The 16032-nt window shown below is 43.5% G+C and overlaps 1 protein-coding gene across 3 annotated transcripts; it reads right to left on the reverse strand.

Moving 5' to 3' along the window:
- Nucleotides 1–226: 226 nt before the first annotated feature.
- Nucleotides 227–15966, reverse strand: agap2 (ArfGAP with GTPase domain, ankyrin repeat and PH domain 2). Of its 3 annotated transcripts, none has more exons than XM_076276477.1 (18): nt 15608–15966; nt 7737–7795; nt 7489–7576; nt 7263–7348; nt 6955–7096; nt 6504–6638; nt 6109–6230; nt 5573–5704; nt 4799–4882; nt 4556–4660; nt 4202–4361; nt 3378–3503; nt 2925–3053; nt 2170–2321; nt 1833–1920; nt 1476–1692; nt 1005–1284; nt 227–768 (listed from the first exon to the last, which is right to left on the reverse strand). In XM_076276477.1, the coding sequence occupies exons 1-18, from the start codon at nt 15768–15770 to the stop codon at nt 556–558; spliced, it is 2481 nt and encodes an 826-aa protein (XP_076132592.1). In that variant the 5' UTR covers nt 15771–15966; the 3' UTR covers nt 227–555. The 3 variants fall into 3 exon arrangements, with proteins under 3 accessions (XP_076132592.1, XP_076132590.1, XP_076132591.1); XM_076276475.1 differs by lacking the exon at nt 15608–15966 and adding an exon at nt 11116–13160; XM_076276476.1 differs by lacking the exons at nt 5573–5704; nt 15608–15966 and adding an exon at nt 11116–13166.
- Between the last annotated feature and the right edge of the window lie 66 nt (nt 15967–16032).

Raw genomic sequence — 16032 nt, forward strand, 5'->3', positions numbered from 1 at the left:
ATAGCACGTGTTCATGAAGAAATAAACAACATTGGATTAAATGCATTTTTGTTCTTGGGTTTATAGGTAGGCCTATTACAAAGAAATTATTTTAGTAAGGATTCTTTCTTCCCCAACTAACTGTCTATGCTCATTGATTCAGATTTTACTTGCCTAAAAAAATATCTGCCTGTGTCAGTGTGGTGATTCATGATGCAAATGGAAAGGCAAAACACAGAGACAGCCATAAAAATATTGAGTACTTGATTATTCTTGAAATGCAAACATTTTGTACTAATAGTGATGCAGAATATGAAAACAGATTTTGCACACATAGTGATAACATTGATATTACATTGATCAGTATCTGAAAAATCCTTTTGTTGGTTACATTGATATCAGTTATTTGAAATGGTCCTTGTAGATTTCAGTGGTGACCACAGAGGAAGTCACCCCCCCCCCCCCCTCTCTCTCTCAGTCACACACAAACACTTTTTCAGCAAATTCTCTTTTTACAATTAATTCTTGAAGTATTCTAGATATATATATTGTATCCATGTCTCTGTATTTAAGACATCAGAAGTTATCCCTTCTCCTGGTCGAGTTGGCTCGTCCCAAACTGGTTATGCTACTTTTTCGGGAGAGGCTAGGTGTAGACAGGGTGGGAGAGAGTTCATTGGGACAGCCGTATTGCAGCAGGATCTGAGCACACTCTCTGCTCCCTGTGTTTCGAGCCATGGCCAAGGCTGTCTGGCCTTGTGGACCTCTTGCCTTTACATCAATGCCGTACTGTAGAGGGTATGAAAATTCAACATTAGATTTTTAAATCCACCAAAATTATGCATTACATATCATTTTGAAATCTCATAGTAATCCCATGTAAACCTGTGGTTATTTATCACAGTTCTCTGTTTCAGTTATTTCAGTTTAGCATGTGCTTGTTATCAACTTAGTTTATAAGTAAACAACAGAATATATGTAATTGTTAAAATGGTTGATGTTCAGACATGGTGAACTTGTCTCACCCAGACCAGCAGTTGGGTCATCACCACATCCCCAAGATTGCAAGCAGCATGTAGGGCTGTGCGTGGCTGTGGAGAAGCCTTAGCCAGCGGGGCATTGATCAGCTCCTTGTTGCTGTGGGCGAGGAGCAGCAGTAGGCGGGGGAGGTCCCTCTCGACCACTGCACAGAGCAGCCAGTCTGGCATGGAACTCCTGCTGCCCTCCGCCTGGGCCGGCAGGGGCGCTACGAAGACACGCTGCTCATACTTGGCTCGGATCCATGTCTCCCTCTCCTCCCTGGAGGTCAACAAGAGTTGTTCACCATTTCTTCAGTTCCATTTCAGACAATTCTCAGCCCCATTAAAATTCTGCACAATAGCCATTTTCTTATTGAGGGGAAAGACCTAATCATATCATACTCTCTCTGTCTCATTAGTGTAATGGACAATATGAATATAATATGAACAACTTCCTGGATGTGCACTTGCCTTGAGGCCTCTGGCGTTGGCTTCTGTCGCCCCTGGGTACAGCTCTCCCAGACATTGTTTGCCATGTGGTTCCCAATAGCTCTTAGCACTTGGGAGAGCTCAGGGGACAGGTCATCCAGGTCCAGAGAGCGGACACGAGACAGGTGGGTCCCCAGGTTCCTATGGATACCTGAGCACTCAATACAGATCAGTGCTCCCAGGTTAAGACTTGCCCATGTTGGATCTGACAAAAAAAAAGCATATTAGGAAAACAGTGTGAGCGAGTATGATGCCTCATGGACTTTGATATACTGAAGAACATTATTAGGATACTGAGGTAATACAGCCATCTGGTGTTAGGTGCAGAGCTATAGGAGAACTCACTTGGTGCTCCACAGTCAACACAGAGATTGTTGCCTTTAGCATTACGGATCGCTTGCAGGGCCAATTCACTCTGGCTGTTGCGGCGAGCCTATAGAAAACACACATGCACATATGGATATGTATTAATGTTTCATTTCTTTATAATATTGACCTTCAGTGATGAAGAAAACAAATACTAATAATTATAATATACACTATGCAATGAATGTCATGGATCATACATAGAGGTTATATTTTCCATGGCAGAAAGGGCAAGTATTTCCAACTCATGGAATGGAGAGTAGAAATGTCTTCTTATTTTGGAATGTTATTGTTCATAATGTGACATGGTATTTACCTTATGCCTGTTGCTCTCACAGCCTTGCAGACAGGCAAGGATCTGACTCTCAATGGCTTGGACCCAGGCATCTCTCTCGTCTTGACTTGAGGCTTCAAAGTGCCAGGTTTGTCCTGTGCTTGATACTATTATGAAGTCGGCATTGTCCTCCTCTGCAATATGAATAAGTCATTAGATCTGTGACCTTAATGTCTTAAGTTAAGTCTGTTTCGCTTGTCAGCTGTGTATCTTTATTTGCATATTTTTACCTGTCTTGTAAATGTTTTTCAAGCTACCAAAACTCTTTAATTTCCACATTTTTCGCTTGGCTGCAGAAAAAGGTAAGTCCAGGGCAGCAGGAAAAGGAAGAGGGCCGTAGAAAAGAGTGATTATTTAACAGGGACAGTAAATGAAAGATTCATTTTAGGAGTCTGCGAGTTCAAAGTGTTGAAAGAGAGTAGAGAAGCAGAGAGATCAGCAGGGCAAAGCCGGTCATTTTATATCATATTTGCTCAGCGATTTGTGTTCCCCTTCAGTCAGATGGTTAAAGACATTTTGAACTGAGACAGTTTTTTTAAAATACTAAAACATAAAAAAAGACATTGTTTAACCCAACACAGTGTCAGCACAAGTAAGAAGAGGCAAAATAGCACTCTCAAACTTTTGAAGGAACCCTTTTTAGCCAGGATCCCCAGTGTAAAACTAAATGTGCATACTGTACATTAAACATGTCTGTTTCTTTGTTGGATTATTTCGTTCACTTTGTGGAGACTTACCCTCAGCCTGACCCATGGCTGCATCACCTTTGGGGTTCATGCTTTTTTTTCTTGTGGGCTTTTTCCTGCTGGTCATTGGGGAGGCTGGGACCTGTTCTTTTGAGGCAAGGTTGGTCATTCCGTCAGCGTCTAAGAAAATGACAAATATTTACACATTTTGGGAGTGCTCAAATCATGAAGAGCAGTAAACATTTCCTGATTTTGGAAGTGGTTTGTGGGTGAAAAGGAGTGGCTGCAATCGTATAATTTTCTTTAAGAATAGTTGAGTACCCAATAAGCCAACCCTGTGATTTTAAGCAGATGTATTTCTATTTTGTTAGACCATAAAGCAGCTGTTTTTGGATTCCTCTGGATTTATTCTGACAAGCTGTGTAAGGTAGTTCATGCTGTATGGAAGCCAAAGAGAAAAGCTAATATTGCACATGGAGGTAACATCTGAGCCCAGGGACACACCTGAGTGAAAGTTCTTATTTGACAGTGTTGAAGAGCACCGTCGAAGTCCAGTCTCTCGCGCAGGGGAATTGACCACTCCGGCTCCCTCATCCACAGGCAGCAGGCTGACGGGGCTTAAGGAGGCAGCTTTGGAAACAGAACAGGTCCTCTTTTGGTTTGTGTTGCAGGACTAGACACGATTTCATCACTTTTTTGTTAAGAGACTGCTCAACTGATCTGTTGAAATGTTTGTGATGGGTGGAGAAATCAGTGTCCACACTTTTACAACTAATGCTGATTGTAATACTCACACCTACATTGTTACAAGGCATCGTTACAAGGCAACTCCTAGCCACATTAGCCCAGTGCCATTCCTAGTTCGTTGACCCAACAAAGCAGCATTATTTCTGAATGCCCTCTGATTTCTTACCCTGGAAATCCAGAGTTCTCGTGATAGCACTCTGGAGACTGCGAGACACTCTGGCAATGAGCAATGATGCACGTTACTTTTACCCCTTGCATCCCGTGGAACCAATCAAATCGGCGTATCTGATATAGGCGGGCCAGAGGCGAGCTAAACTAATGACAACAGCGCTGCAACCTTGGAGGTCAGTAAACATTGGTCGTAGTGTTATCCAATTGCGTGCAGTGAGATTTTCAAATGCATGCTTGGTGCTGCCCCTCGAGTTGGGCCATTACATTGTTCGTGGTCAGACCCTTAATCTTTCTAGATTACCAGATTTTCCAGGCTACTGATTTCTTATCCTCACCAAGCAAATCACTTCTGCATGATTATCTCTTTCTCTAGGAGAAGGGAAGGAGCACTCCTGCACTATCCCACTTACCTGGTGTGGTCCCTTCAGAGGCCAGTCCATCCTTGGGTACTCCATTCAGGCCAGACGTCGAGCCACCATGAGACATAGCACGAGGGGGGCGCTTGCCTGGGACTTTGACCGTCACACGCAACAAATTGATCTCTTTGCCATGCACATTCTGTGTGTAGTCCTGACAAAACAAATGGATTTTATTGACCTATAGCACATACTCAGACTTGTCCTTAGTTATGTAGAAGACTGAATCCAGAACATTTTCACACACTGGGCTGATGTGCATTTGTCTGTACATAGACACACTTCAGTTGTGTTAAAAGTTGTAAAGCAGTTGAAATATATATAGAAAATTGAAAGTCATGAACTCACATTTTGATTTGAATGGTAATACAGAATGCCATTGTTAGACAACGTAACAAACTTTTTCTTCCAATCCTTGTTCAGTGAACTTCCACTGCGTTTCCAGAGTATGCCCTAGCAGACAGTAACAATAAATGTCAGACAATGGACCAACTCTAAATAACAATAATAACAATAACAATAAATGTCAGACAATGGACCAACTCTATGCATTATTTCCAGAGACCGTACTCAAGAGTGATGCATGCTAACCTGTTTGATGGCAGCTGAGCGTATGCCAGGTACTTCAGCCCTGTTGTCAGGTGTTTTCTTTTCGGAATCACTCCCTCTGCGATTCTGAAATAAGGGAGGTGAGAGATAAGCCACAGGAGAAGATGACAGAGGGATGGCTATTAGGGAAGAGATGGCTGATGGCAAATGAGAATGGGTTGTAAAAGCTTGATTGCCTACAGTAACCTGAATTACATTAAATGTCAAACATTACATTACAATTACTTTACAATTAATATAATATATAACAACATATATATATATGTGTGTGTGTAAAAAGATATAACTAATTGATCTTTTGTATCTACCAGTAATATACTATGCCCTAATTTAAATGACGGGCAAAGTCACTCAATGAGCAATGTGTCTTGTGCATAAATCAAAGCTATCGTGTGACGTGTGGGAGTATGGAGTGGACGCACCGATGTTTGTGCTTAGGATCTTTCTACGGTATATTTAATTAGCCAATTAGATTTCAACTCATATTTAAATTAGCTTTTGTTAGGCTTTACATTTTGCCCAGCATTTAAATCATGTTTCTAAATTGGCCTCGGATGGCTTGCATGATGTGTATTAATGCTTACACAGACTAAATTCACTAAAATATATTTGCAAATATACCAAACATTATTAAATAAATCTCAGATGGTCTAGCAAATACTGCTTTCCATACAACTCTCTCTGTGTTTGTTTCACCACAGCTCTGTAAGAGAGGGTTGCTTTGATGCAAAGGATATAACTGATAGTGGAACTAACCCCAAATAGGGATGTCCGTCGACGAGGGATATTTCTCTGAGAGCCTCCTTCTCCCCGCAGCTCTCTATGGCCGACCACAGGAGTGGAGGGCAGGGAGGAGGAGACGTCACTACTCTGACCTCCATTACTGGCCTGAGAGTGGGGGAGGGTGGACAGGGATGGGAGGTGTTACATATAAAAGGCAAGAAATGTGAAGTGAAGACATATGGTGATGGTAGACAGTGATGGCTTACTGTGGAGGCAACAGTCATTTGGTAATGAATGAATGAATTCATGTTACCCCGTTTCTACTGTGGTATATAAAATTGATCCCATGACAAAACTGTATCTAGTCCAACTAAAATAATTCTGAATAAACTATGATGTTTTCTCAATATTATGATACTATGTATCTTAACAGTCCATTTCAGGCACAAGTCACATTTCTGACCTCATATATGCACAGCTTTGTGCAAACCTGCCGTAACATTCTATCTGATCATCTGATATCTGACATCCTTTTTTTTGGTGGATATGCAGCATGTTTTACTTGTTACCTGTCCGTGGTAGGGTCCTGGCACAGATGTCGAGTCTGCAGAATGACAGGGGGAGTTTGGAAGGGATTTGCTGGCAGCTAGGAGGGCTGCTTGCTTTTTTGCTGCAACAATCTTCTGAGCAGCTAAGAAGAAATGAGAGCATGTCGAAACATATTTCAGCCTATACAATGACCAACTGAATGGATATAGAGGAATATTTAGGCACTTTCCGTATGCACTGTGTATGCCCAAATAGAACTGGGATAGTGAAAGTAGTCCAAATAACAACATTGAAAATATTGTAGTTTTTAGGCATTGTAGTTCATTCGGGATAGTTGTCCAAAGGTACTATTGAGGAGACTCTTGGCACATTCATGCAAGCAACATGGTAGGTAGGGGTGCTCTGGCAGACTTACCCTCTGTGAAGACTCTGTCCACATTGAGGCCATATGTGGCACAGGTCTCGTAATACACTGAGCGCTTCACATCCACAGACAGTTGACGAGCGCGGCTATCCTCGATCACGCGAGGGTTAGTGCTACTTATCTTGTCTGTTGGGAAGAACGAGAAGCTGGGTTTGTTCCAAAATCATATGGATATGGTTGACCACTGCCAACGCTTGGATGTTGGGTGTGCTTAAGGAACTGCTGTTTATCATTAAGGAGGGTACTGTGGCTACATGTGTTATGCTCATTCAAGATGGTTTGGAGGTTCACACACCTTATGTCAAACCAGTGACTAGGATGGAATTGCAAAGATTTGTGGAGTGTAAGGTACATTAAGTTAGATAGATATGTGGATTGCAGGCTACATTAAGTTAGTTAGATATGTGGATTGCAGGCTACTTTAAGTTAGTGATGCTCATACCTTGGGTGCCCACTACTATCAGTGGAATATCAACAGTGCTTCGGTGGGAGCTGAGTTCACTGAAGTCCTTGTACACTTCTTGGAAGCTTGCTTCATTCTCCAAACTAAACACAAAGACGACCGCATCCACCCAGTTGGTGAACTGTAAACCCCAATGAAGGAAAGAAGAAAGAAGCAGGGAGGACAAGAAGGGAAACAATATTGAAATCATTTCATAATTCCCCTGTTTAATTTAATTAGCAACAGTAATGATGAAAAATAGTAACTATATCTCTATCATTCACACAAACATACACACACACACACACCTGTGCATCAGGCAGCCCAGGCTCCTCTCTGATTAGTAAAAGGTAACTCTGTCCATCCACCAATACCTCCTTTTTGTACCTCCCTCCTGAAAGCAGACAGACAGACAGACTCCAGTGAAGCTAGGATAGGCAAATGGCAACCAATGTCAGCAGCACAGGAGGGTGTGGAGATGCATGCCAGAGAGGGTTAAAGCTCTATCTAGTAATCAAGGATCTTTATGCATACCTTCGGGGCATTCCATAGGAACGTAGCTGCGAGTGATGTACCTGTTGACCAGTGCAGATTTGCCACTCCGTAGACCTCCCAACAGACCCTGTGTGTAAAAATCAGCACAGGACCCTTAGTCACTCACACTACACAACTTAATCAAGTTAGTATAAGAGCACACTATATTACGCTGAAGCAGTAATTCATCAACAGTGCCGAAATATACAAAGCATGGTCACTGTTTGGTAACACAAAGTTGGACTTACCAAATGCAGTTCTGGAATGGAGCGATTTAAAGTCCATTCTTGACTGTTGGCACAGGCCACTGAAGAGTAAAGAGGGGCGGAGAAGATAGTTAACACAGACAAATCATAGAGCTGATTCAGCAATGCTGCCGACACGCTAAATCATTTAGTATAATGGACAAATGACAATAAAACAGCCATCTACAGTTGTGACCAAATAAAATCCTTGAGGCAAGGGCTGTGTTTTGACATTGTGGGGTTCCGGGCCAGGGCAACATAACAAAGTCAGCCGGAGAGATCTGTTCAGTGATACTTAGTGATAAGACCTTTCTTATCTGAACTGTTAAAGGGTCAAATGGATTGTGAGACTCCTCCATTTTACATTACCACTGTGTGTGTGTGTGTGTGTACGGAGGGCGTGTAACTCCCATCCTCATGATTGTATCTAGTGGTGTAAAGATAGAGGTCAAAACGCAGTGACTCTGGGTAATGCCGTAGAAAAGTCAGTGGTGAGGGTGGTGATAATAACTCCAAAGGTTGTCTCTGTTATTATGGTGTGGCGATAGTCATTCATTCTAAAGGTTGTCTCCGTGGTGATGGTGTGGTGATGGTTATTCTAAAGGTTGTCTCTGTGATTATGGTGTGGTGATGGTCATTCTAAAGGTTGTCTCTGTGATCATGGTGTGATTATGGTGTGGTGATGGTCATTCTAAAGGTTGTCTCCGTGGTGATGGTCATTCTAAAGGTTGTCGCTGTGATTATGGTGAGGTGATGGTCATTCTAAAGGTTGTCTCTGTGATTATGGTGAGGTGATGGTCATTCTAAAGGTTGTCGCTGTGATTATGGTGAGGTGATGGTCATTCTAAAGGTTGTCTCTGTGATTATGGTGAGGTGATGGTCATTCTAAAGGTTGTCGCTGTGATTATGGTGAGGTGATGGTCATTCTAAAGGATGTCTCTGGGATTATGGTGTGATTATGGTGGGGTGATGGTCATTCTAAAGGTTGTCTCTGTGATCATGCTGTGATTATGGTGAGGTGATGGTCATTCTAAAGGTTGTCGCTGTGATTATGGTGTGGTGATGGTCATTCTAAAGGTTGTCGCTGTGATTATGGTGAGGTGATGGTCATTCTAAAGGTTGTCTCTCTGTCCTGCTCTGCGGCACGTGACCGTAGCGGGGCCCCAGCTGCTGCCGGCCACACACCAGCAGGCACACACACACACACACACACACACACACACACACCAGCAGGCACAGCAAGCAGCCACACAGTCACAGCAGGTGTGCTGTCACCACTGCACAGTGGGGCTGTCTTTTGCCCAGTCACATCTATCATTTCCTTCATCTCTCTCTCTCTCTCTCTCTCTTCCTCTGCTGCTCTCTCTCTCTCTCGACCTCTTTCTCAATCTCTCCTCCGCCCTTCATTTTCATTTTTAGTGTCTTTCACTTTCTGTCTCTCTTCCTTTCCATCTATAGTGACACCAGTCATCAGTCAGACCTCAGCTTGTGTGGTGTGTGTGTGTGAGTGCATAAGTCATCCTATTCTAAGCCACACCATAGGAAAGTGCCATTAAGCACCTTCAGCTGGGAGGCCAGGCTTTCAAGCTGCCCAGAGCAGGCACATCAAACCACAGCTGTGAATCAGAGAGCCTGAGAGGATGACAAGGCAGAGCCAGAGCAGATGGCTAGGGGTACAACAAAGAGACTGAAATGTACAAACCACCAGTGAAGGAAATACAATTCCATTAAATCAGACATTTTAGCATCAAATTCAAATCTTTGTCACTCGACAGATATGAGGGTGTTCCTATCCCAACATAGGAGGTAAAAATCTGGTGTTCCCTCCCTGCCCTCTTAATAAAACTGAACAAAGCTTGCTGCATACAAATGCACAGCACGCCTTATGCTTAAGGATTGGGGGGAATCTTTCCTTTTGTGGATTTTTTCCCCCTCACAAAGTCTGTTCTAAAACCTGGTTGCCCTTCCCAACAACATCCCCAATCCCCACCCCCAACCACACACTCACAGTCGCACACACACACACACACACACACACACACACACACACACACACACACACACACACACTGTGTCATGTAACCCATGCAACCAGCAGCTCTCATCCCTATCCTGTTGCCATAACAACCTGTCCTCTAGCCCCTGCTTTTTTTCTTGAGCTCAGTGCAAATGTAAATACATTGGGAGTCCACATGCCATAATACGCACGTACACACACACACACACACACACACACACACACACACAAACACATACACACACACACACACACACACACACACACACACACACACACACACACACACACACACACACACACACACAAACACACACACATACACAATACACAAAATAAAGTCAGCTCCACAAACATTCTGATGACTCCAACATGCTCTAATCTTATGATTTCCATAATAAAAGTTTGTCTCATTTTTTTTTCCAAATATGGTAGAATTTGGTAGATATTGATATCTTGATGATTGCCAAATATGGTGTGAATATTTGTCAGAAGACCCTTAAATCCTCTTAACCCCAACTTAGTAATAACTACTGTAAAAAAAAACAGCTGGTTTTCATTTTAAATCTTCACCACAACCAGCTTCTCCCTTTGCCTGAGAATCCTTATTTATTTGGTGATTAAAAATGAATTCGTTCAAATTTAATCTTCCTAGTTGACACTGATCCTAAATGAGTCATGTGAGGTTTTCTGGCTTTGGAAATTATGTATCTATAAGGAAACGTGAACCAGTTTTGTCAAGCATGTTGTCAGACATGTCCCCTCTCTTTGTACAGTAGGTCCATTTTAATAATGATGGAGGCCTGTGAAATGTAAGCGCCTCAAATTGACTTGACGTGGCCAGGAAATAGGGAGAGCAGGATGTGGGATAGAAACTGCCATGGTGGAGATGCTTCTGAGAAGCAGGCGGTGGGTGGAACATCAAAGACAGGATTAGGACATTGGCTGTAATTGCGGCTACCCAGAATGTGAGTATTATCAAATTTGTTTTCTGCCAAGTGCTTGGGCGGAAAAAAAGGAACTCTGAGTTAGGAAGGGGTTGTAAAATACTACACAAGTCATTTGTCAACTTTAATGATAGTCTTCATTCGTCTAGTGTTGGATCAATATATAGTGGCCCTTCCTGGTGGGAAAAATACAGCTATTATAAATACCCTCACTAATAACTGAATAAAACAAACAAGATTACCACACATTGTGCCCATTGTGAATAAAATTTAAAGCATGACATTTTCATTCGAATATTCCTCCCATGTTCTAAATATATATGCAAATCCTCCCAGTTCGATTAAACAAACACCCCTCTCTCTCTCTCTCTCTCTCTTTTACACACACACACACAGCTGATTGCTGATAAATGTTTACCTTCCTCTTCACTGGAGTCTCTCTGCATAGAGCTCTGCTTTGGAGGGGCAGTGGAAGGGTTGCTCTTGCTGAAAATACCGCTAATAAACTTCAGCATCTTGTGGTCTCGGGCTGAGGCTTTATTGGACTGGGCTGCTTGTGAATGTGTGGCTGCCTGGCCCTGGAAGAGCTCCTCAGATAAGCATCGCAGGTCACTATTGTCCAGGGTGTGGCTCTTCTTGCCCTTCCTCAGGGTCTTGGAGGCCTGAGTGTTGGGTCCTGGCAAAGACACCGAGCCCATCTTCAGCTTCTGTGGCCTGGGGAGGTTTCCTCGGGTTTCCTCTGCATTGCCATACGCTGGAGCAGATCCACTACTACCCTCGTTTCTGCCACTCTCTCTAAACGCTCTGTTTCCACTCTCATTCCAGGAGGCTCTGTGAGGCCCCACGAATGACCCGGTGTCCTCAGATGCACTGGTGGGGAAACTCACTCGGACCCCCCTGTCCTCACAGTTCAGGCTCTTGGAGGAGCGGCTCTTCCTCGTCTCCCTCAGCTCTGGGCCTCCGACTGTCCTGCAGTGGGACTTCTCCAGAGAGGTTGGCCCCTGGCTAATGCTCTCTGAGGTGTCACTCTCGGTGTTATTGGCAGATGCCCCCAGGTCCGCTAAGTGGAAGGGTTGATCATCTCTGATAGCTGGCGTTCCTGTTCCTTCACTCCTTCCATTTTTGGTGGTATTGGTGACCTGCAGGCTGGTAGAGGGGACTCGCTCCCCTTCCTTCAGTTTGATGCATTTCCCAGCCCCCTGCTCTGCCGCCTCCTCTGCATCCTGCCTCTGGGGAAGCTCTCCCTCATCCACCAATGCTCCAGGTCTCTTCTGGCCAATTTCACTGCCCAGCACATGAGCAGTCGGTCTGGTTTGTCTTGCGCCATGCTCCTCGACCGCCTCTACCTTCACCAGGGTGACAGAGATGAGGTAGGTGGTCCGCTGTTGCAATGTATCGCCTTGACTCATGAGTTCAGAGCATGGAAAACAGACCATAGACAGCTAAATCTAGACACTGCATCAATATGATTGATTCAATTCTCTCTAGTAAGACACTTCTCCAAGGCTCGAGAGATGGAGTGGAGAATGCTTTCCAGGAGGAAGTTTCAGTCAAGCTGATTCCAGTGAACACATGCACATTCTCACAGTTCTCTGCAGCTCCAAATGCTTTTGCTGAAATCTCATCTGTCAATGTCAGATACTTCCTTTTATCTGGCCACTAAAATGCCACATTCCTCTAGCAAACACAGAATGATGGCTGCAAGATCAATGTTGTCACAGTTGATCAATGTTGTCTTCTATGTGAGATCATTTACTCTTCAGTTTTCTTAGTCCACAGACAGAGTGAGGCACACATGCTGAATTCCTTCTCATTCAAAAGATCTCTTTGAAATGCTCTTAAAATTCTAGTATTCACTAGTATTCAAAGATACCGGCAAAGAAACCGGCAAAAACAGAACAGGAAACAAATGTCTGAATTATTACCTGCTCAACCAGCCTCCATAGCAACAGTAAAATCTGTGAATAAATGAGCAGCGGCAGCCTCGCTGGTGATGTGGGGATACGGGGGTATGGTGAAGCCAGCTGTGGTGCTCAGATTATAGGATGTCACTCCAAGTCTTGCACCATACTGTGCGATGGGGAGCCAGGCAACTGACAGACCAGCGAAGTAAGACAGAGGCAGAGATGAGATGGGTTCTGAGCCGGAAGAGGAGCGGGGGAAAAGGCTAATGATAATTCCAGTGGGAGAGAAGAAAATGCAATTTCCTCCCTGAATGTCTGGCCATCCCGCCCTCCAGGCTCCATGGGTCGTCCAGGCGTATCATGCACTGACAGCGTCAATATAGCTGGTCCGGCCGCACGCCCCTGACGGAGGCCCTTTGCCTTTGCTGGGGTCAGAAAATGGATCACAACCAAATACCTCTGGAGGAGTCCAACACAAGGAGTGCCAGACCAGCTGTGGCGTCTAGGAATATCCCTGGTGCCCACGCAGTTCTTTGCATCTCATGAAGCCCTGCCTTCCTCCTCCTCACGCACGCACACACACACACACTCTCTCTCTCTCTCTCGCTCTCCCTCACTCCCTCAGTCTCTGTCTGGGTTACGCGCTTGTCTCCCCACCCTCCGGTTCCGCCTCTGTCAGAAAGCAGACTGTGCTCAGCCCGCGCTCTCTGCTGCTCACATACCCCCACCCCTCTGCCTCTCCTGATGTGGAAGGGAATGGCAATGATGCATTAGGAATAGGTGGGGAAAGGCTACAAAACACAGCTCTCAGAGAGAGAGAGAAAAATAGCTGGATGTTCTAAAATGCAACAGATTAATTAAGGCAACTATTAATTTATCTTCCATTGGATTCTCTCTGTATTGAAGATGTATTTTCATATTGTGTGCAGAGTATGTGGCTGGTAAAGGCCATAATGACTGTATTGATCTGTTTTCCTGTTAATCAGCAGAACACAACTGGATTTATATTGCAAATGAAGCAACAATGACAATTTCATAATTAGATATATGTATAAATGCATACACAATACATAAGTCAATGTATTAAATAATGATTTGCTTTGAATTCTATTATGTATTTGAGTGTGAAATCTAGTGGGTGGGGAACAGGAAGTGAGGGGAGAAAGAGGATGAAGCTACCCTGTTTTAAATAAATAAATAAGGATTGTGTACAGGGTTCTGGTTCACGTCTATTTGCTTTGTTCCAGATATCTGTAGACTGAAATTAGCATTAGTTTATGAAGTATACTGGAACACACCTCCACATTATACTCCACATGCTTTTATGTACAAGCTTGTATTTATAAGGCATTAAAATGCTATAGTCCATGTACATCTGAAATCAAAAATAAATTAAGTATAAATATCGGAAGGCCAATGGGTTAGTTATTGATTGTGATTATTATTATAAAAAATAATGAATCTGATGAATCTCCATTATGCACAAAGACAACGGCATTTTCCTATTATTATGACCACATTTTTAGTGAGAAAAGGGATGTGGCTTCTGACCCTGTGAACCCAAGGCAATCCTTTATTGGACATCTGGTGGTGTAATTGATATGCTAAAAAAAGCACAGCAGAAGGGGAAGGTGGTGAGACAGTCCAGAGGGGGGCGGCTGCTCCTGGCAGCACTCAATTAAGCACTGACCAGTGACTAGGATGAGCGAAGATCAATAATGTACTGTAAGTGGTACAATTTCACTTTGGGAATGTGTGTAAAATGGTAGCCTATGTGTGTGTGCATGTCTGTGTGTGTGTTCAGTTTGTGCATAGCAAATGTTTGCTTTAATGGGAAAGATACTGCTGCTATGGGCTCTGTACACTAGCTTACTTGAAGTCGGCAAACCGGTTTCCTGTTTGTTGACACTGCTGTCAACAAGCATCTGAAGATGAGTGCTTCAGTTGAAGTGCATGTGCATTCAACATCACTTCTTGAGATATATTTCTGGACCAGAAATTGCCAATGATTCAAAACAAACAGAAAAAATATGAGAATATGTCATATCAAGACAAACATTTAATTGTGTCTTGAGAAGTTTTGTGGTTTAATGCATTTTTGCTTAATACCAAAGTATTTCACCTTTTAAGCAAAGGTGAAAAGGAATGACACAGTGGGTTGTTAGGGGACAGCAGCAGGTGGTGTCTCTGACTGACAGGAAGTGGCTTTTGGGGCCAGCTACTGAGCGTCAGACACAGGAAGTAGGCTAGCACAGCAGGAACAAGATTCTGCTGTCATGACAACACACGACGGCTCACTGCAAAGCTTTTGTCAAGAACTGGGCCATGCTTATATGGAAAAATGGCCTGACCATTAATAGTCAATGCATTCAGCAAATTACCTTTTTCTGTAGCATATGGTCTTTGCTGCTGAACACTGAGTTGAGTTCATAAAGCAGCAGTTGAGAGATACAGTAAACTCCTCAAAGACAGGGGAGACAGGAAATGTTGTGGTAGATTTATGTCGTATGTCTGCGTAGACTCAGACACTCACAGAAGAGTTAAGGAGAAACGTACTATATGATACTACAAAAAAGGTACAATGGCAAAAAGTCCCTACAGTGCGAATACCCCTAAACAGATATCTATCTTCAGTGTTGCAATGTGTACTTACTGATCACATGTATGTAACTAGGCGTACATATTCAAACAAACAGACAAATAAAGAAAAATAACATAATTTAAAGTCTTTTGATATTGACTTGATGATTTTCTTCCCTGCATTTTGCACTGCATGATTGCACTTGCATATTTTTGCATTTAGACAACAGAACACTGAGAACTGTCAAATCAATGCAATTAGCAATCCCTGCATTACATGTTGCACATGTCCTTTGAGACACTTTTACAGTCTCATACTGACTGCAGGTATCCACCATTTTACCCTGTGTTATAGTCAAGAAGCACAGTCACTCAATACACTTCATGTGCAGCTACAGCAATACAGCAGCACTACAGAGTGCTCACCTTGGATGCTGTGGAGGTAAAGCTTGAGGCCACTTCGGAGCTGTTGGTCGGTCACCCTCTCCAGCTGCTTGCGGAGTTTGTTAATGTTGTTCTGGACACTCTCATGCCGCCGCACCTCTGCTCTGATGGCACTTGAGTGTGCCCCTTTAATGCTGGTATTCATGGTGACTGTTGAGCATCTGCTGTGACTGGACTCAATCCACAGCCCATCTCACCCCTCGGCCTCCCTCTCCATGTCATGGATTCCGTAAATAAAAGTCCAGCTCCGAGTTGTACAACTTGAACAGAGAAGAGTCAAGTCCAACTTAAACAGAGCAGAGTTGCTCAGTTTGTGTCAATTTCCTTTGCGTGCTTTTGAATCACTTCCTGATTTCACCTTTACTGACTGAGTGCTCAGTGTATCACAAACAGGATCTTGCGGTGGG

Source organism: Alosa pseudoharengus, unplaced genomic scaffold (assembly GCF_046254945.1).
Source record: "Alosa pseudoharengus isolate Yale_2024_CS ecotype anadromous, Long Island Sound unplaced genomic scaffold, YU_APseudo_1.1 YU_APseudo_1.1_scf_9, whole genome shotgun sequence".
Lineage (NCBI taxonomy): Eukaryota > Metazoa > Chordata > Actinopteri > Clupeiformes > Clupeidae > Alosa > Alosa pseudoharengus.

What these genes read in the sequence shown, in the direction of transcription:
- agap2 (XM_076276475.1), bottom strand. Translation starts at nt 12,133, where the DNA reads ATGGTCTGTTTTCCATGCTCTGAACTCATGAGTCAAGGCGATACATTG. An exon ending in CCATTCCAGAACTGCATTTG is followed by an intron (nt 7,577 to 7,736) that starts GTAAGTCCAACT and finishes TTTTACACACAG; the next exon opens with GGTCTGTTGGGAGGTCTACG. An exon ending in GTGAGAGCAACAGGCATAAG is followed by an intron (nt 1,921 to 2,169) that starts GTAAATACCATG and finishes TGTTTTCTATAG; the next exon opens with GCTCGCCGCAACAGCCAGAG.